Genomic DNA, 21,378 nt, shown 5'->3' with positions numbered 1-21,378 from the left:
TTATAACATTTAGTTTGTCATACAGTCTTTCAAAAAAAAAAACCACACAAGAGTTGTACTTCAGTTCAAGAACACTAGCAAATGTTAGCAAAGACAAATAAAAAATTACATTTCTATGAAATATTCCTAACACAATAGTAAAATACTTTAAAATTCTAACATGGCAAAGAAAGAAAGGAATTAAGGTTAAATATGTAAACAACTGTTTATATTTGATCCTCACTTAGTGGCTGCATTATAGTGATACTTGGATGAGCTTTACTTACTGTGATCTTGGTAGCTTTGTTCAGTATATTCACCCACTCAACCAAGTCCTGTTGATCATTGGCTTGGAGAAAATACTTTCTCATTCCTGCATTAATGACTGTTAAGACACAGGAAGTTAAAAATCATGATTTTAGACTCATTAATAAAGCACTGCAACAATTAAAACATTAGCCACTGGTCAAATGCATTTTTTTTTTTTTTAAAAAGCACAAGTTTTTTGTGTCTAGGATAGTAATGTTCGATATGATTGTACTCATCTATCTGCAAGCATGTTTTTTAAAAAAAGTTGAAGAAAATACATGCTTTAGACTTGATAAACATATGTGACCAGGTTAGACATAATTCAGAGATTGAGTTGACCATATGGGCCATTCTCTCTTACACAATCACTGTAAATACTTCCATCACATTATTGAGAGAGATTGTGCTAAATTCTGAACAGAAGATTTTGGATCATTTTACTGGAGAGCCCATTACTGTGGCTCCCTCAATGACTGAAGTAAATGCAACATGTGATGTGTTGAGGTATAAAGCATAAAACTGACCCATGTTCCATCGCTGGTCTGTGCTGAGTTAACAGATCTCAACTAGGGTATGGGGAGAATATCTGGCCTCTACCTCCAGGAAATGGGGTGGGGGCAGGGGGGAAAAAAAAAAAAAAGAGAACACGACACTGCACCCAAATTCCTGTTCCTGACTGCCATCTGCAGAATGTGCGCGCCTGTCGGGCTCCCCTCCATATATTGTTTATAACTACAAGGAACCATAGTGTAGCATCATCCTCCTGTCTACACAACACATTTAAATAAATGTTTCAAGATTCTGCAAGCTAAAAAAATCTCATACATATGTAATCCACCTGTATACAACTTTATGGTGCTCTGACACCAAAGTTAAAGTTAAAGTACAATGATATGGAATCGTGGAGTCAAAAGATTTCCCATCTAAAATACCATGTAAACATTAGGTACACATGTATGCAGTCATATACGTTATCAGAAAGGTTTGGTCATTCTCGGGATATTTTTGACCTTGATGTACTTTATCACATACAATAATCCTCCAAAAAGTTGAAAGCATATCACTTGACATCAAACTGTAATGCGCGCGAAAACCTGAAATTTGCACAGCCCCTACAGATGCATACGCACCTCGTACGCATCCATAGGGGCCGCAGATTACAGGTAGATGTTTTTACTATGAAGTCTTTCTAACTAAGGCAATGCTGAAAATGGATTTTTGAATGTTAAGCCAACATGACATGCTTGCACAACTATGAATCAACACTGTTCAATGCAGCCGCAGATCACGTGATGGCTTTTCATTTCCAACCCCCCCCAAACCCCAGTATGATCGCCTCAGGAGTGCCTCTTGGTTCCATCCTTAACCCCCATTGCTCTCCACATGGTGTCCCCAGGCACATCCACACAATATTTGCAAGACTTACCAAGGGCCACTCTTGCATGTTATAGTTAGCATTTTCAGATCATTATCGGTGGTGGCATGGGAACAAATGACCAACGACTTGGTCAAAAATAAGATAAGTGGAAAACTTGAAACCCTTTTGCTATCATAATAATACTCCAAACGTTTAGTTTAGCAAAATACAAACCATCTATTGGACATCTTTATGAATTAGCTGTTTACTCATAACATATCAGATACTCTACTCAAGTACAGGTCAAATCCTCAGAACAGCACACCATAATGCACACAAGATTCTACCATTGCCGTGAGCATGAATTTCATCCCAAAACATTTTTAAATTGTCCATTTGTCAAAAGTCATAAACCACCCAAAAAAGCTGCATTTACCAATATTGATAACATTGAGTGAGTTTCATTTCTATAGTCACCTTACTTGCAAAGTTTAAACTGTGAGTTATTTACAGTACATAATTTCTGCAATTTTCCTAGTAATTTAAGTTCCTTATCTCGAGAGAAAAAATACACAAACTTCCTTCAGAGTGCCAGATGCTTGAAAGGAGTGACATAAGAAAAATGACATCTTCCTCGGTTTCACAACAATTATAAATTAAAGTCAGTGGCTATATGTTCCAAAATTATTAAATACTGTTCAAATTCCATGTTTTTCTATTTCAAAGCAAAGATTCTTTACAACAAAATTCCCACTGGGCAAATTCTGCTTCAGAGAAAATAGACTGCTTAGCACAGCTGCATACTGTACAAGTAACTGCATGGCTTTCCACAACTAGACTGCTTAGCACAGCTTCATACTGTACAAGTAACTGTATGACTTTCCACAACTAGAATGTAACACAACCATCTAACATTTTACCATTATAATTTTGCTAATTACAGATTAGATTTACGGTTAGCTTACAGCTATACTTATAGCTCTTAGAATCCCAATGTTCATAATGACTTCCAGATCCAGAAGAATTCTCTGCTCAATTTTTAAACTGCATTTTGTTCCCACAAACTTACTACTGTACAATGATGTCCTTATATCACACCTAATGGCATCATCATCATTACAATCTTGTTGGTCAGATTGCCCCATATTGGCTACTGAGTTTATTGGTTGTAAAACTAATAGAAATAAAAATCAAGAAAAATAGAGTGGAATATGAAGAAATTTGAATGAATGCTTGGCAAACCAATGCTTGAATCATTCTCTTCCTTACAAAGCCAAAAATTGAAAGGCAAGATTCTGAATTTTTAAAAATTGCACACAAGATGATTGCACACGCACAACAGTTTTTGTGTTACTGTTAGTGTTCTGAAATATGAAATGGGACTGAAAGGGTTGTGGAAAAAATTAAACATTTTTGTACCGTTTTCTTTCTGTCATAGCTCTATCACAGAAAAACATGCCCCAGTTTATTTTAATATAATAGTTGCAGAATTTCTCATTTTGTTTGATAGCCAAAAGACAGGACACATCACTCAATTCAAATATAAATATAGGATTTTGGAAAGTATGTCTTAGCCTGTCTTGGTCAAATCGGAGAGTCCATCTGAAACTGTTCACTTATTAATTTACAGTTTATTAATTCTGTTTGCCAGTTTAGCCTAAGCCACTGTCTAGTGAAGTCAAGGACATAATAAAACCAGTAAGTTGAAATACAGTGAGGAGGGCTCTTTGTTCGATCTATGGTCATACTACAAACTTCTTGGATATTTGGGCAAGTAAAAGTTATCTGAAGTGGTCGGAGGCGCTGAACCCGAATATCGTGTAAAAATAACCAAAATACAACAGGGGTCTCTGAGTCTCATAGTAAATCTGCCCATCTCTATCTTAACTTGTCTGACTTTTTTCTGTATGGCGGTCATAACTTTAAAAAAAAATTCATTCATGGGATGTGGGTGTCACTGGCAAGGCACTTATTACCATCCCTAATTGCCCTCGAGAAGGTGGTGGTGAGCCACCTTCGTGAACCTCTGCCATCCGTATTTGCTTCCAACTTATTGTCACTTTCAAGCTTCTCGTTCATATCTCCTTTCTTTTGTAGGTTTCCCAATCTGTATGCTGCTTCACAGATACTCCTTTATTTAGTCAATTTGTATCTTTTACACTTTTTAAATCTTGAGATGCACAGCAAGATAATGTCAGAAGTGGGCTTGGGGGAGGAAGAAAATATTAAACTGGTTAATTAAACTACACATCAGAATCCCAAAGGTAAAAGGTGCTAAGCAGCTGCTGCTGCGTACTGATTAAATATTTAGGGCAGGGATCATTGTAACATTTGCTGCTATGGTTCACAAAAACATTTTCCAATTAGTTTTTAATACTTAAAAATTAGCCAATATTTTGGTGTAAATATGTTGCAGCAGTTATACATGAAACTTGGGACACTGTTTTATGATGAATGAATAAGTCAAAATCTATTTTGTTATATGGGATTACAGGGCTTTCCAAGACTGCTACCTTTATTTTGTGGGCCACAATTTACAATTCAATCCTTTGTTTCCATGAAACCCATAAATTTGAGGCTTTGCTCATTTACAATGGCATTGTACGGACAATCTATTCATAAGTGATACTACCAGAGGCCACCAAAATGATATCAGCACCAAGCACAATTAAAACAATGTAAATTTAGACAAAATCAAATTTAATACGGTAAAGTACATGTGTATTTATCTATTCCTGCTCCTTCCTTCCCCTTTTAGTTTGATTGCAGTGACATTGGATCAGGGAGTGCCATGTGTAGCCTAATCTGAGTGACTTCACTGGAATGGAATGCCATGCCACTACAAGGAAATTTACTGCATAAAGATTTCTTCCCAAGTTGCCTGTAACCAGCTATTTCAAAACATTTTAAAAAAAAGACTCAAAACACAAACGTACAATTAATTATATTTATAATGTTTCTGATTATGTGTCAATTCCAATGAATACAGTTCCCTTCAAAATAAGGACTTAAATCTTACTTTACAATCACTAAATAACAACAGAGAATGCTGGAAAAACTCAGCAGGTCAGGCAACATCCGTGGAGAGAAATTTGAGTTGACGTTTCGGGTTGAAACCCTTCTTCAAAACTGGAAAGAAAATTAAAAGATCGAAGGCAAAGCTGCGATTGAACAATCACTAATGTGATTTAAGACTGAAGTTTCTACTATCCTATGTCGGATGGTTAAAGCCGCAGTGCACCATAATTAGCCTTCATACAGGTACAAGTTAAAGAAATCTGCCTATTTGTAAATGGGGAGAAAAAAAGAGGAAAACACACTCAGTGCTAAAAGCTTTTTCCTAAAGGGATCAACATGCAACATGTCCAATTAATGCACAGCACAATCAACAAAGCCAATCAAATGCTAAATTAATTAGCCAAAACAGTGGAATATAAGTCAGAGAAAGTCATGATCAATTTGGATAGTGCTCTCATCAGACTACACCTTGAGGACTGTGTTCAGTTCTGGATGTCAAGAAACAAAGGACAGTCAAGTGCTAGAGGAAGTGCAGAGAAGAGTCATAAGCAATGTTCCCTCAAAGCTGCACAGCTGTGTAGTGTGTGAGGTTGTAGGATTTGGCCAGTGCCAACATCAGTGGGTGCATGTGCCTGAAGGATTTTTGGACTTCTAAAAATGGATATGTACCCTTTTAAAATGGAGACGCACTTGGGCTGTTTCAAAATGGAGTTTGGACTTTAAAAAGGACTGACTGTTGGTTTCTGTGAAGATAGCAGGAACTGTCTGTCTTTTGGGTTGCCATGGGACCAGTCTCAACGCTGATGTCATGAAAGGCAGGAGTCTTTTCATATTCGAACTTGTGCGATTTGTGGAAAAACACCTTTTGTCCATGGAGCCAGGATGTCTGGATGGACAATGAGGTTTGGAGGCCAAAAGTAACACCTCTGGACTCTTTCAATGAAGGAGCAGTCAAGAACTTTAACAGTTAGCACTTGGAGAACTGCCCTACCATTGTTTTCTTCCAAGACAGAGACATCACCAGGTAAATCAACTAGCATCTCTGCGACCATGGTAACCAGGAATCGCCCAGCCAGTTTTGTGTATTATATGGGGTATAAATATGCTGAACTTTGGGGATTCAGGGCTTGCTTTTCTCTACCATGTAAGACAGGATTCTCCGCGTAACTACACATCCGTCAACTCTCCAGGAACGCCCGGTGAGTGCCTCGCCGTACCGCCTGAACGTAACTCTCTAGGCCTCATCGCATGCCTCTGTTAGGCACGGTTTTGTCTCTGGAGTCGAACGGAGCTGGGACCGCGTGAATCAACGACAAGGGCTGGTAATTATATCCAGCATACACCTCTAGAAATCCCCAGGGCCACCCACGTGTTTGGCTGCTGAGGAACTGCAAGTGTCCAAGATGCAGGCTAACACATGCGTGTGTGTGTGAGGAGGCTTCCAAGTGTGGGTTCTGACCAAACCGGGAGAGGGGTTTAGTTAGAAGGGTTTTTCCATTATCTAGGCTTAGATTCTGGGAAGGGGTTGGTTCGGCATAACCAACATGGTGGGTATTTTAGTCTAAGGTTATAAGCTAGTGTCCACGGTCACCTACTCGTTATGCCGTAAGCAAGAGTAGGGATTGTTGTTTTGTGAGTGTAATAAAAAGGAATCGATCTTTGACCAACCTGAACAGTTTTGTTTCGTCTGAGTCAATTATAATCTATCCATAGTAACTTCTTGGGTCCGAACTTGGGGGTTGTTGGGCTTGTGGTTCGCGGTATAATTCGGAAGACCAACTGGGTGGCATCCGGTCACGGCCGGGTTACACAGTAATCCCCCTGGGGGCGCTGCGCATCGGGCATAGGAAAAGACCTATTTGGCCTTGGTCTCTCTCTGTGGGATTACCTGATAATCGACGGGCTAGGCAGGGACTATTGGCAAACGCTCCTGCCGTCCAAGGGAAACAACCCAAACCGGGGAGTTTTAATGCACGGGTCGACTCAAGGGAGAGTCATAAAAACATGGGGCACGCAAAAACACCCTACAAGATCCCTCGCAGGCCGCTCACCGGCTTTTGCATTGTAAAAACCGCGCATGCGCAAAATTTGAATGGGCCGCACAGCAATTTAAAAGGACCACACATGGAAAAACCAATTAGAGGGAACATTGGTCAGGGCTGATCCCTAGTGTCAGAGGATCAAGTTATGAGGAAAGACTGCACAAAATAATGCTTTCAGCCTAGAATGGAGCCTCAGAAGTTATCTTATAAACGTATGCTAGTTAAGGGAACGGAAAAAATAAATCCAGAATATTTCTTTCAATTAAATGGCAAGAAAACAAACACAGGTGCACACTATTATTAGCCATGGCTCACTGATAGCTCTCTCGCTTCCGAGTCAGGCTTGTGGGTTCAAGTTCCACTCCAGAGACTTGAGCACAAAATCTAGGCCGACACTCCAGTGCTGCACTGTTGGAAGTGCCATCTTCCAGATGAAACGATAAATCTCTCAGTTCGACGTAAAATATTCATTACACTATATCAAAGAGGAGCAGGGGAGCTCTCCCAGTACTGGCCAGTATTTATCCTTCAACCAATGTCACTAAAAAAAAAAACTGTTCACGGTCACATTGCTATTTGTAGGACCTTGCTGCGTGCAATTTCCTACATTACAACAGTGACTTTACTGCAAAAGTAATTTGTTGGCTGTAAAGTGCTTTGGGGCGTCCTGAGGTCATGAAAGGCGCTTTAATAATGCAAGTCTTTCTTCTTCAATATTGACTACACTTTAAAAGTAATTCAACTCATGTGCTCTGGGATGTCTTGAGGATGTGTTAAGGCATTACATGAGCACAAGTTTTTTTCTCTCTCAATGCTTTAGGATAGGATAAGAGTGTTATATCATACAGTAAATACACCTATCTCCAGTATAATGAAATCATTAGTGGCACCAACTAATAATTAATAATTTAAATGGAATAAAATCAGTTTTGGAAGATACTTACCAAAACAGTACTCTGCTTTTGGTCGCTGCTTTGTTGCATCACTGACCTAGCAAATCACAGGAGTTAAATCAATATACGAGAGAAATGTTACATGTTCTATTTTCCACAAATTTTGGCAAATAGATCTACACAAGTTAAGATAATATTAGTTGTAAATAATTATCATTAGATACTAATGAACATTCAGGGAAACACATTTGGATTATAAAGCAACCTCAGACTAAGTACCCACAACAGCGAGATGCTATGATGAAATCAGCATATTTAAACTCAAAACTACTTTCCAGCATAACTGTGTACACTTGCTTTTCTGCTATACTGGATTCGAGATATGGTTGCTTATTGCAAATGGATATAAATCACTGATAGGTATTGGTTATTAGCAATTACAAGGAAAATTTAGGACCATGTAAAAATGAACTTCACTGGCAATGTATATATATTTTTTTTTCTCTAACTTGCTTTGACTCAGATGGTAGTACACTTATATCTGAGCCAGAAACTTGTGGTTTCAAGGGCAACTAGGGCTTCAGCATATAATCTAGGCTGGGACTTCAGTGCAGAACCGAAGGAGTGCTGCATTGTCGGAGGTGCCTTTTTTCGGATGAGATGTTAAACCGAAGCCTCATCTGCTTTCTTTGGCGGTGGTAAAAGATCCAAAAGCACGATTTGAAAAGGAGGGACTTTGTCCAAAGTTCTGGCCAAAATCCTTGCCTCAACCAAAACTAACACACATTATGTGGTCATTCATTCATGTATTGTTTATGGGACCTTGCTGCATATAATTTGGCTGCCACAAGAGAACAAGGACATATTAAAATAAAGTAGAATGGAAAGTCACTGAAACCACTGTTTCGCAACGAGCAACACTGGCATTCACCCGAGGGAGAGTCTCAGAAAACAGCTAAGAAAAGAATTGGAGAAATGAGCCAATGCTGTGCAAAACATACCAAAAAGTTATATCATTTTTATGGTGGCTTAATACATGTAAATATTTGTTAAATCAATAAATAAACAACAACTTGGATTTATATACAGGAAACTTTGTGACATCCGGCACCGACGGGACCGAGCTGTTGCCATTAGATCAAAACTGCCGGACATGTTGAAACATACGGAGATTTTCAGCTTATATCTGAGCCAGAAACTTGCAGATACTTCAGGGCGAGACTGTTTTGAAGCAACAGCTTCAAAACAGTCGGCTGCAGCTTAAAAGTGTCTTTAGCTGAAGCGGTTGCTTAGCTACAGACCTTGCAGAGCCTGACTGGGAAAAAAAAAAGCAACGAGAAGTAAAAAAAACTTAGAGGAAACGGCTCCTGAATTTTGCCGATAGAGCTTTCCGGACTTTTAACCTCCGGATAAACCAAAGTTTCCTGTAGTGCCTTTAAACGTAGTAAAATGTCCCAAGGCACTTCACAGGAGTGTTACAAAACAGAGTAGTGAATTACTGAAATAAAAAGTTAGTATAGCATGATGACTTCAATTCTTGACTTGAGCACACCATAGCAATATCCAATGTGAAATTCTAAGTTTTATTCCAATTATAGTTCTAGTGTATAGATCTCTAAAGGTACATGAGCAATGCCGTAAAGCGATCGCAAGAGCAAATAGGGTGTTGGGGTGCATTCATAGGACAATTGATTGTAAGACAAGGCATACTGTTTTGTCCTTGTACAAGATCGTGGTCAGGCCTCACTTGGAATACAGTTTTAGGCTAAAAGATTTGGGACTCTACACTTTAGAGAAGCGTAGGCTTTGGGGTGATCTGATTGAGGTTTAAGATGATGAAGGGAATAAATTGTGTTCCAGTTGAGTGTTTGTTCCAATTAAATAGGTTAGGGAGGACCAAGGGGTCACAATTTTAAGTTGTGTAAGGCCAGATCTAGGTTAGATGTCAGGAGGTGGTTCTATTCCCAGAGAATAGTCGGCCTCTGGAACAGGCTGCCGTCTCGTGCGGTGGACGCCGATTCACTAAATTCCTTCAAGCGAGAGCTGGACCGGTTTCTGGCTGGGGTGGACATCACCTCTTACAAAAGGTAGATACTTCAGGGAATTCAGGGCGAGAGTGATCTCCTGAACGAGTTTCTATCACCTAGATGGGTCGGAGAGGAATTTCCCAAATTCCACCCCCAAAGTTGGCTTGGGTTTTTAAATCTGGTTTTTCACCTCTTCCAGGAGATCACATGGTTTTGGATGGGATGGAAAGTGTATATATTGTGATACACAAGGGGCGAGAAATTCGGTACCTTGGCGCCTCTGGTTAGCGCCTGGGCGGGGCGCTAACAGGGCATCGCCCGGGTGCGGAGATTTCAACGCCATCCGTGAAATTCAGTCAACATTTAGCGCCTGGCCCTCTAGTGCCGCGACATCAATGAGTGTGCAACACCCCAGATGCAAAGTTCAGTTGCTTCCTGACTTACTGCCTGGCGCTGAGAACGACAGAAATAGCAGGCATTGATACCTGGGATTGCCGTTCCCGGGGCGCTAGTTATAGGGATCACTTACCGGTCAGATTCATTGCTGGTTTGTCAGATAGCATTTTGGCTGCGTTCACATTGTCTCCATTTTTGCTTTGATGCTGCTCTAAGTTTCTTCACTCGTATTGCTCTGAACATTTCTACGTCCTATTTTCTCTCATTTATGGGGGCTGTACTGGCTTCTACCTTGCCCTCCAGCAACTACGTCGGAGGCAGCAAATGCAGAGACAGAGATAGCCAAATGTGGTCAGAGGTAGGAGGAGGGCCAACAGACCTCACAACAGGAGGCCTTACCCTCCCAAGGTTTTCCGGGAGCACTTCTACATTCATCTTTCAGAGGAGCAGTGCCTTAGAAGGGTCTGTTTCAGTAAGGAGGTGGTCACAGAGCTCTGTCACCTCCTGCATCCAGACCTCCAGCCTCAGATCAGGACATCTCTCTCAGTGGCCGTCAAGGTCATAGTCGCTCTCAATTTCTACGCCAGCAGCTCCTTTCAGGCTTCAACAGGGGTTATTGCAAACATTTCGCAGTTCGCCATCCATTGCTGCATCCGGGAGGTAACAGATGCTCGCTACAGAAGTAGAAGGGAGTACATCTCATTCCCCATCACCGGAGAGAAGCAGGACGAACGCTCATGTGGCTTTGCAAGGATAGCGGGCTTCCCCATGGTTCAAGGCGTCATCGGCTGCACCCACGTGGTATTGCGAGCACCTCATCACAATGCAGAGGTGTTCCGTAACCACAAAGGCTACCAGTCTCTGAACGTTCAATTGGCGTGAAACCACAAACAGCTCATCCTCGCAGTCAATGCCTGCTAGCCTGGCAGCAGCCACGATGCATTCATCCTGCGACAGACCGGTCGGTGTCCCAGCACTCTTCCACCCACCACATGAAGCTCACGATTGGCTGCTCGGAGAGAAGGGTTATCCACTCGCAACCCGGCTTATGACACCCCTCCGCAACCCCAACACTCCTGCTCAGCACACATACAATGACAGCCATACCGCCACCAGGAATCTGATCGAACAGATGATTGGGGTGCTGCCTTGACCACTCTGGAGGAGCCCTGCAGTACCCCCCTGATGGCGTCTCCATTTTCATCATAGTGTGCTGCATGCTGCACAAACTGGCCATTCTGAGGGCCCAGCCATTGCCACCAGAGATTGGAGGTCCACCTCAGGAGGAGGAAGAGGTAGAGAAGGAGGCGGAGGAGGGAGAGGAGGAGGCGGAGGAGGAAGAGGAGCAGCAGCAGCAACGGAGGGAGGCACTCAATCTTGCTTCTGTAATGGCCGTGCGTGAGCGCCTCATTAGACAGCGCTTCCAATAAATGATATAGCACATGGCGTTTGCGCAGCACAACCACATCATGACATCCAGCTCGCGGTCCCCATCACTGGGCAAAGCTCAAATGAGAAACATGACAAAATGTGCAATGTCAAATGAACAATTTATTATCGAACACCACTCTCGCTTATGAAACACAACTATTCATCAACAAACACAACTCTTTCCTATCAAACTGAACTGTTACCAAACACAAATATTTATTTACAAGCATAACTATTTGTTCACAAACAATATATTTACAAACAAACACACACTACCCACCCCCATTTGCTACTGAAGTATTCTTTACTCCCCCTTCTTCAATGATGTTCCTCCCCTTTGGAGTTTCGCCCTCCCAACCCTACTGCTCCTCCGAAATGTGGCCCCAGTGGCTGCAGCAAGGCTGGTGGAAGACTGCCAAGTCTGGGAGCCAGAGACTGCAGATGCTCTTGCAGGACGCCCTTGACCAGCTCTGGGCCTGGAAGGCCCGACTGCATACTGCACCACCTCAGCATGGGCGGCAGCAGTCTGGGATGGCTGGGTTACAGGCTGCGACAAGTGCAATGGCAGAGTGGCAGGAGCAGGAATGCTGTCATCCTGAGAGAGGACAGCACCTTCCTGCTCGACTGACACACTGCCACTCCCCCGGGGCAGAACCTCAGCATCCGGAGCAATCTGCTCGAGCACAGATTGCTGGCTTGTTGCAGCACAGAGATCCCCGGTGGAGTGTGGGCGACCCAGCGACGATGGCAGCAATCAGCACTTGCGTGGCATCATAGAAACATAGAAAAATAGGAGTGGGAGTAGGCCATTTGGCCCTTCGAGCCTGCTCCGCCATTCAATGTCATGGCTGATCCTCTATCTCAATACCATATTCCCGCTCTCTCCCCATACCCCTTGATTCCTTTTGTGTCTAGAAATCTATCTCCTTCTTGAATATATTCAGTGACTTGGCCTCCACAGCCTTCTGTGGTAGAGAATTCCACAGGTTCACCACCCTCCGAGTGAAGAAATGTCTCCTTCATCTCAGTCCTAAATGTCCTACCCCGTATCCTGAGACTGTGACCCCTCGTTCTAGACCCCCCAGCCAGGGGAAACATCCTCCCAACATCCAGTCTGTCAAGCCCTGTCAGAATTTTGTATGTTTCAATGAGATCCCCTCTCATTCTTCTAAATCTAGTGAATACAGGCCTAGTCGAACCAATCTCTCCTCATCCCAGGAATCAGTCTGGTGAACCTTCGCTGCACTCCCTCTATGGCAAGTATATCCTCTCTTAGGTAAGGAGACCAAAACTGCACACAGTACCCCAGGTGTGGTCTCACCAAGGCCCTGTATAACTGTAGTAAGACATCCTTGCTCCTGTACTCAAATCCTCTTGCAATGAAGGCCAACATACCATTTGCCTTCGTAACTGCTTGCTCAGCCTACGTGTTTGCTTTCAGTGACTGGTGTACAAGGACACCCAGGTCCCTTTGTACATCAACATTTCCCAATCTATCACCATTTAAATAATACTCTGCCTTTCTGTTTTTCCTACCGAAGTGGATAACTTCACATTTATCCACGTTATACTGCATCTGCCATGTATTTGCCCACTCACTCAACTTGTCTAAATCGCCTTGAAGCCTCTTTGCATCCTCCTCACAACTCACAATCCCACCTAGTTTCATGTCGTCAGCAAACTTGGAAATATTACATTTGGTTCCCTCATCCAAATCATTGATATATATTGTGAATAGCTGGGGCCCAAGCACTGATCCCTGCGGTACCCCACTAGTCACCGCCTGCCACCCTGAAAAAGACCCATTTATTCCTACCATTTCCTGTCTGCTAACTGTAGTGTCCGTGTGTAGAGAAAGACACTGAAGACAGGAGTTGGTTCATAGGTATTTACTAAGCAAGTGGGGGGGGTTTCCAAAGAATATACACAATACACAGGCTTATATAGCCCAAGTGGCAATTACCGGCATTACGCACACCTGGGGCTCTTAAAGGCACATACACCACAATTCCTCCCCTTCTAGCTAACTAGTACATCATATTTTAAGTAATTATTAATTACATGTTATGTGCAAAATAATATACATTGCTGTATTAATTAATTATAAGTTAGTCTCTCAGGAGGCTTCCTGACTCGGTCCGGATAACGCCTCGGGGGTGTAGTAGTTTCTGGTGGTGTAGTAGGTTCTTCTGGCAAGGCTGATTCGGCTTGAAGGCCAGTGTCGGGTTCATCGGGCTCCAGTATCACCGGATCGGAGGTAGATATGGGTATCTCTACTTCATCGTTAGATGTATAGAGTGGTGGTGTAGGTTGTCCCTTTTCAGATGACTTGATGATTTGGTCAGCATGGCGCCTTATTATGCTGTCTCCGATGTCCACGGTATACATCAGTGGTCCTAATCGTGTGCAGATAGTTCCAGGCTGCCATTTCTCGGTACGGTAGTCCCGGGCCAAAACCGGTTGGCCTATCTGGAAGGCCCTAGTTGGCCTTTCATTCATGCCCTGAAACTGCCGGTTCTCCACGTCCCTTCGGATGTTGGGCTTGACCAAATCCAGCCGGCATCTTAGGTTTCTATTGTAGAACATCATGGCGGGAGTTTGGTTAGTAACCATATGCGTTGCATTCCTATATGCAAATAAGAAGTTATCCACCTTGTGCTGAAGTTTTATGTCTTCATTACCCATGGCCTTGATGGCCTTCTTGAAGGTCTGGACAAACCTTTCAGCCAATCCATTGGTGGCGGGATGGTATGGGGCGGACGTGTAGTGCTTTACCCCATTGTTCTTTAAGAACTTTCTGAATTCTTCGGACATAAATTGCGGTCCATTATCAGAACATATCTGCTCCGGCAGCCCATTCCTGGCAAATATGATCCTTAATACTGTGATGGTTTTTTCCGTGGTGGTGGAGGACATCTTTATTACCTCCGGCCACTTGGAGTGTGCATCAACTGCGATTAAGAACATTGAGTCCATAAATGGACCAGCAAAGTCGATGTGCACCCTTTGCCAGGGAGATGAGGGCCACTCCCATGGATGTAGAGGGGCCTGTGGCGGAGCATTTTGGACCTTCTGGCATCCTAGGCAGCTCTTGGTCATGTCTTCGATGTCTCCATCGATACCTGGCCACCATACAAACGCCCTAGCTAGGTTCTTCATTTTCACTCCACCCAGATGCCCCTCGTGAAGCTCCTTTAGCACTTTATCCTGGAGTTTGGGTGGAATCACCACTCTGGATCCACACATCAAGGTTCCTCGGCACACTGACAGCTGTTCTCTTCTTTGTGAGAATGCTGGCAACAGTGGTTCGCCATGTGCTGGCCATCCCTTCACTGTTAAATCGTAGACCCGTGAGAGAGTAGGGTCATTTCTGGTCTCCCTTTCAATGGCAGAATTTGTCACCGGTAGACATTCCACTATGGTAGAGTGGAATATCTCTACTGGGTCTACTGTAGGTGCCTCTTCTATCGTTGGCAACGGTAGGCGCGATAAACCGTCAGCATTCCCATGCTGTTTTGACCCTTTGTATTCAATGTTGTATTGGTGTGCCCCTAGAAAAAGGGACCACCTCTGTAGTCTTTGTGTCGTCATAATGGGGACACCTTTTTTAGGGTTGAATATGGAGATGAGGGGCTGATGGTCAGTCAGCAAGGTAAATTTTTGTCCGTGTAGGTAATGGTTGAATTTCTTCACTCCCCATACCAGGCTGAGTGCTTCCCTGTCTATCTGGGCATAGTTACGCTCAGCTGAGTTCAATGAGCGTGACGCAAAAGCTATCGGCCGTTCCGAGCCATCAGGGAATCTATGGGACAATACCGCTCCTATGCCGTAAGGGGATGCATCGCACGCCAGTCTGATTGGTAGCGATGGGTTGTAATGAGCCAAAACTTTCTCGGATGTGATTAAGTCTTTACATTTATGGAAGGCACGTTTACAGTCTTCGTTCCATTTCCAAATCGCTCCTGTGTGTAGAAGATCATTAAGAGGGTGTAGAATAGTTGATAAGTTCGGTAAAAATTTATGATAGTAATTTATTAATCCCAGGAATGACCTCAATTGTGAAACATTTTCAGGTGCTGGGGCTTTTATAACTGCTTCAATTTTTTCAGGTGACTTATGCAACCCTTCCTTATTAATTATGTGGCCACAATATGATATCTGATTTTGGAAAAATTCGCACTTGGGGCGATTTGCTCGTAGGCCCCGTTCTTTCAGCCTAGTGAGCACCTGCTCCAAATTGGCAAGGTGCTCGTTGTCGTTTTCTCCTGTTATAAGGATGTCGTCTAGATAGCATTGAGTCCCCGGAATCCCTTGCAGGACTTGCTCCATAGCTCTTTGCCAGATAGCTGGAGCTGATGCTATTCCAAAAACCAGTCGATTGTACTGGTACAGGCCTTTGTGTGTGTTTATTGTGAGATACTTTTTAGAGGTCTCCTCAACCTCCATCTGTAGATATGCCTGTGCCAAGTCAATTTTTGTGAAACGTTTCCCTCCGGATAGTGAGGCAAAAATATCTTCTATCCTCGGAAGAGGATACTGTGCCGTGTGAAGGACCGGGTTTACAGTCACCTTGGAGTCTCCACAGATGCGAATTTTTTTCTGTTCCTCAGAGTTAATTTTCAATGTTTTTTTCATGACTGGAACGATGGGTGTTGCCCATTCGCTCCAATCTATTTTGGATAATACGCCTGCCTTTTCCAAATTCTTCAGCTCTGCCTCGACTGCCGGACGTATTGCGTATGGCACCGGTCTTGCCTTAAAAAATTTTGGAATTGCTGTATCTTCCACTTTTGTTGAGGCGGTGATGCCTTTCAAGGTTCCTAGTTTCTCTTGAAACACTTCTTTGGCGTTGGCCAAGATGTCTTTTAATCGTTCAGGTATGATGTCATCATTGGTTTCTCGTTACTGGTCACCGTCAGTGCCTGAGTGGAGTGCCAGTCTAAACGTATCTTCCTTATCCATTCACGTCCCAACAACGGTGGACCACCATCTTGTAGAATGTATAAATACAACTTTTGTATTTCTTTGCCGTTGTATACCACAGGCACCCTTATTTTTCCTTTGGGGTAGACTTTCTGCCCCGTATATGTTTTTAAGATAATGGATGTGTCTTTTAGAGGTATATGCGAAAATAGCCTCTCGTAATCTCGTCGATTTATTACGGTTAGAGCTGATCCTGTATCTAGCTCCATTTTAACAGGGGACCCTGCTATTGTGAGGGTAACCCAAATGGTTTGGTAATCCTCTTTGGCAAGTACATTATGTAATTTGAGACAGCTTAGTCTCTTGTTTCCGGAGTCGCTATCGCTATTCTGGTCTTCGGAGCTATTGTCCGTCATCATTTGTACCTTCCTGTACTTTTCTTCATTGATTTTTTGTTTTCTGTCAGTGGATTTATTTTGTCCAGATTGGCATACCCGTGCAATGTGTCCAATCTTACCACATTGCCTGCATGCTTTGCCCTTGAACCAGCAGTCCGTCTGGTTATGGGTGGATCTGCCACAGCGATAACATCTTCCGAACTCCTGTGTCATTTTATGGGTGCCGAAGTCCTGTGTCTCTTGTATCTCTGCAGCTCCTTTTGCTGCTGCTTCGTATGATACAGCCATACTGAAAGCTTTGTCCAATGTTAAATTTTTTTCAGAAAGCAGTCTTTTTTGTTCCTTCACTTAAGAGACCGCAAACAAATTTGTCTCGAAGATAATCCGATAGTCCTGCTCCGAATTGGCAGTACTTTGATAGCTTTCTTAATTCGGTTAGGTAATCAGCGTTACTTTCATTCTTGTGTTGATTTCTCTTGAAGAACTTGAATCGTTCCGCTATCAGCAGCGGTGTTGGGTTTAAATGCTCCTGCAGGGTATCAACAATTTCTTTAAAAGTCTTGTCCTTTGGTTTGGCTGGAGTGATTAAATTTCGTAACAGCCCGTATGTCTTCGCGCCCATTAAGTTCAGAAGTACTGAAGCTTTTTTTTCATCTGCTATTCCATTTGCAGTGCAATAAACCTCTACTCTTTCCACGTATGTGGTCCAATCTTCTATTTCGCCATCAAAAGCCTCAATATTACCAGATTTAGGCATTTCAGAAAAGATATGGCGCTTCCCGCGCTTTTTTTTTTCCTGTAGCAACGATATGGCGCTTCCCGCGCTTTCCCGCCGCTGCTACCGATAACAACGCTGTTTTACTGTGGTTTCCGTTTATTCACTGTTGGAGACTCGTTCCCGACGGAGGTCTAAACGCTGACCTGCTTGCCGCGCCAGCCGTCTCTCGAGTGCACCCTCCCAGTCCGTTATTGCTTGCCTCCGATTTCGCTGCCTGTCTCAGCTGTAGAGCCCGCCGCTGGAGCTCCAGCCTGACGCCCAGGAAGGATTAGCGCAGTACCTGTCACCAGCTTGGCCAGCTGGTGAAACCACAGTTTCTCTTACTTCCTTGAGTCTTCTGGACGCTGGAGGAATCGATGTCCTTGAGGTGCTGCCGAATTGCAGGTAAGTCCGTTTCCACTTCGTCGCCACAGTAGTGTCCGTGTGTAGAGAAAGACACTGAAGACAGGAGTTGGTTCATAGGTATTTACTAAGCAAGTCTTTGTGGGGGGGGGGGGGGGGGGTTTCGAAAGGATATACACAATACACAGGCTTATATAGCCCAAGTGGCAATTACCGGCATTACGCACACCTGGGGCTCTTAAAGGCACATACACCACACTAACCAATTTTCAATCCATGCCAGTATATTACCCCCAATCCCATGTGCTTTAATTTTGCACACTAACCTCTTATGTGGGACTTTATCAAAGGCCTTCTGAAAATCCAAATACACATCCACTGGTTCGCCCTTATCTATTCTACCAGTTACAACCTCAAAAAACTCCAGTAGGTTTGTCAAACACGATTTCCCTTTCATAAATCCATGTTGACTTTGTCTAATCCCATTGATATTTTCTAAGTGTCCTGTTATCAGATCCTTTATAATAGACTCTAGCATTTTCCCTACTACTGATGTTAGGCTAACCGGTCTGTAGTTCCCTGTTTTCTCTCATGAGAGCAGTCCGAGACTGGATGCCAGCAACCACTGGCTCCATTACAACACTGGCCTTGGCGACTGCTTTGGCCTGTGCTGCAATAGCTGCTGCCACCTCACCCATGGCACGCGGCTTGAGGTCTGGGTTCCAACGGTGTCTCTGCGAGTCAATCATCCTTTGAAAACTGCCAAGGATGGGCTCGATGGCGTGAGCATAGCTGAATGCAATGTTGGAGGCGGACTCCTCCACAGTCCTTGCCAGTGCATCCAGGCTCTCGGGCACCCTTGCCATTGCACGCATGAGCTCGGTGTGCATGCCCATCGCCCGTCTGGTCAATGCCTCCACATCAACATCCTCATCGAGTCCTATGCAGCAGAAGTCGTGCACAAATTCACCTTCTGGGAGATGGCCACCGAGCTTCCCTTTCCTCGTGGCGTTATTGCAGCCCACTGGGTTCCGGAGCTTCACCCACATCAGACCCATCTACTAGGCTCCCTCCAGCGACCGCGTCGCCCCATTATTGGACCTAGCACCTTCAGGAGACACAAGCAGTGAGGCTCTGGCTTGTTCCTCCTCCTCCTCTCCCGCGTCGCTGCCACTAGGAGACTGAGGGACAGGCTGGTCAACTGGTGGCTGATTATCTGAAAGCATAAAGGCGCAAGAGTGGGGTTGTCAGGGGAGGGGGGCAGGAAGGGAGCAAGGAATGAAGACAGTATACTTAGATGGAAAGTGGGAAAGGCTTGTGTTGTGAGAGAAGAGAAAGAAGTGACAAACATACCATTGTTGTCACCAAGGGGATCGACGTCTCCGACGGCCACAGCGCCCCTGACCTGGACCCCAATGATGCGGACCACTTGCTCCGCCAGGTCTGTAAGGGGGTGCAGGTTTACCTCACCTCCTCCCTCCTGTTGTGAGCAAGCTTGGCCTCCAAGAAAAAGGAAAGCATGTGAGTGAGTGTGCAGCTGTGTGTTTGGCAGATGTGTCTACCATAGTTGAATAGCTGTTAATATATGCAAGGTGCGAGATTTGATGCGACTTTTAGTAGGTGGGCGAGTGTTGAGGATGTGGCGGTTTATACATTGTGTGCACAAAGTGAGGTTGAGATGGTGGCATGTAGAGGTTTTTTGAAGCATCTACTCACCCTGACCACCTGAGTGAGGTCGTTGAATTTCTTCCGGCACTGGGTGGGAGTTCTGTGGACCACACTTCTGGCCGACACGTCCTGGGCGATCACCCTCCACATCCTCCTAAAGGCCTGATGCAATGGCCTCCTGCCAGTGTCCGGGAAGAGCACCGCCCGTCGGAATTCCACGGCCGCGACCAGCACCACCAAAGGGTGGTCACTGAACCGGTGAGCTCTCTCTCTGGGCCTCTGATTAGCCATTACTTCGAGTGAAGGCTTGCTGCTCCTTGCAGGCCCAGTTCACAAGCAGCAATGATCAGAGTGAAGCGGTGCAGCATGATTAAACCTCCCCTTTAAGAACTGGAAGGCACCAGTCTGTCCGAGGACTCTCTAATTGACAGCGCCGGAACTTGATTAGTGCTCTGAAGGTAGCGCCTCGCTCTCCGATGTTAGCGCCCTAAGAAGTATGCAGCACTTGATTTAGCACTCCACTTCCCTCGTAGGGCACTAAAACTCAATTTCACGATTACCGCCGCTAAAGTTAGCACCCAGGTGATGTTAGCATCCCCAAATTGTCGATACCGAATCCGCCCCCCCCCCCCCCCCCCGCGGAAGGTATCATAATTGTGTGGGACGGGCTGTATGGACCAGAGGGTCTTTACCTGTCTGTCAATGTTCGCAAATCCTGCTCAGTAAAAGCCAATACTGTCTTCAAAGAATGCTTCAGAAGCAAATTATTTTTTGGTTCAAAGAGTAGAAATGGGAGAAAAAAAATACTGGATTTTAGGGCACAAAGACTGGATTACATCTCAACATAGATTCAAAATCTGTGGGTTTGCACCTAGCCATTGAAGTTTTCTCATAAGGTTATACAGCACATGGGGGATATCGAAGTATCTCATTGACTCGCATGCAATGATTTCTTGAGCCTCCTTTTTTCCTGCATTGCTAAATGCCAACATTTTGATTTTTCCGTTTCAGGACAAACAAATTCCATCAAAGTCCGTAATTACCTTAGAGATGTAAGTAAGCTTAAGTGCCCCAACGTGTGATGCTCCTGACGGCAGGTTCTAAAAATTAAGCAAATAAAGATGCGACAGTAAAAATGAGATGAGAGGAGCTGCAGCACAAACCTTTTTAAATAATGTATTTATCTTGCATTAAAAGGAGGCCTGCTGCATCCAGCTATTAAAACACTTTTCTAAAAAGATTTTCTTCAATCAGCTGCTAATGTATGATCTACTAGAAATCAAATTACTAAAGCAAATCAGCATCTTGCATTATACAAGTCAGTATGAATGGAGACCATACCATCTGTAAATCACTGATCAGTAAAGCAATATTGGCCCGGGTTCTGAGGTGGGTTATGACAGCGAACTGTCAGCACCCCTCAAACTGACTGCAACTTCAGGATTTACCGCATGCGCATCTAAATGCAGAAATCCTGAAGTTGCAGTCAGTCATTCACTGCTCTGATAAAGACTGCGCTGTGGAAAGCCCCCCCCGCCCAACCCCGGCCCACATAGCCGGTAATCAGTGAAACGGACGAAAACTTGGGCTTTTCCGTGCTAATATCGCTGTTAAATACCCCATTAAATGTTAAGCCTTGTTGGAATAGGTGTAACTGGGGTTTTAACAGCGTATTGACTGCTAAACAAATGTTCTGGCCCTGAAACATTAATTCTTATATTTGTGGAGTGTCAAATTCCTCCATGATGAAAGTAATCGCCATTTTAAAAAAAATCCTTATTTTTTTTAATTAAAGTTTGATTTTTTAATTAAAAATG

General features: G+C 43.9%; 1 protein-coding gene across 6 annotated transcripts in view; it reads right to left on the bottom strand.

Moving 5' to 3' along the window:
* Positions 1–21,378, bottom strand: part of plekha1b (pleckstrin homology domain containing A1b) — a 95,391-nt gene that overhangs the window by 34,561 nt on the left and 39,452 nt on the right. For 5 of the 6 annotated variants that reach the window (XM_085994591.1, XM_085994593.1, XM_085994596.1 and 2 more), the window contains exons 3-5: positions 20,605–20,661; positions 7,650–7,695; positions 267–364 (exon numbers count right to left, since the gene is read on the bottom strand). In XM_085994591.1, coding sequence (XP_085850717.1) covers positions 267–364; positions 7,650–7,695; positions 20,605–20,661 — 201 coding nt within the window. The remainder of the gene's footprint in view (positions 1–266; positions 365–7,649; positions 7,696–20,604; positions 20,662–21,378) is intronic. The other variant, XM_085994597.1, reaches the window with a different exon arrangement.

This window comes from Somniosus microcephalus, chromosome 8 (genome assembly GCF_052327205.1).
Source record: "Somniosus microcephalus isolate GS21.2 chromosome 8, FLI_Smic_1.0, whole genome shotgun sequence".
Lineage (NCBI taxonomy): Eukaryota > Metazoa > Chordata > Chondrichthyes > Squaliformes > Somniosidae > Somniosus > Somniosus microcephalus.
The sequence above is the reverse complement of the archived record's forward strand: the minus strand, read 5'-3'. Positions and strand labels throughout refer to the sequence as shown.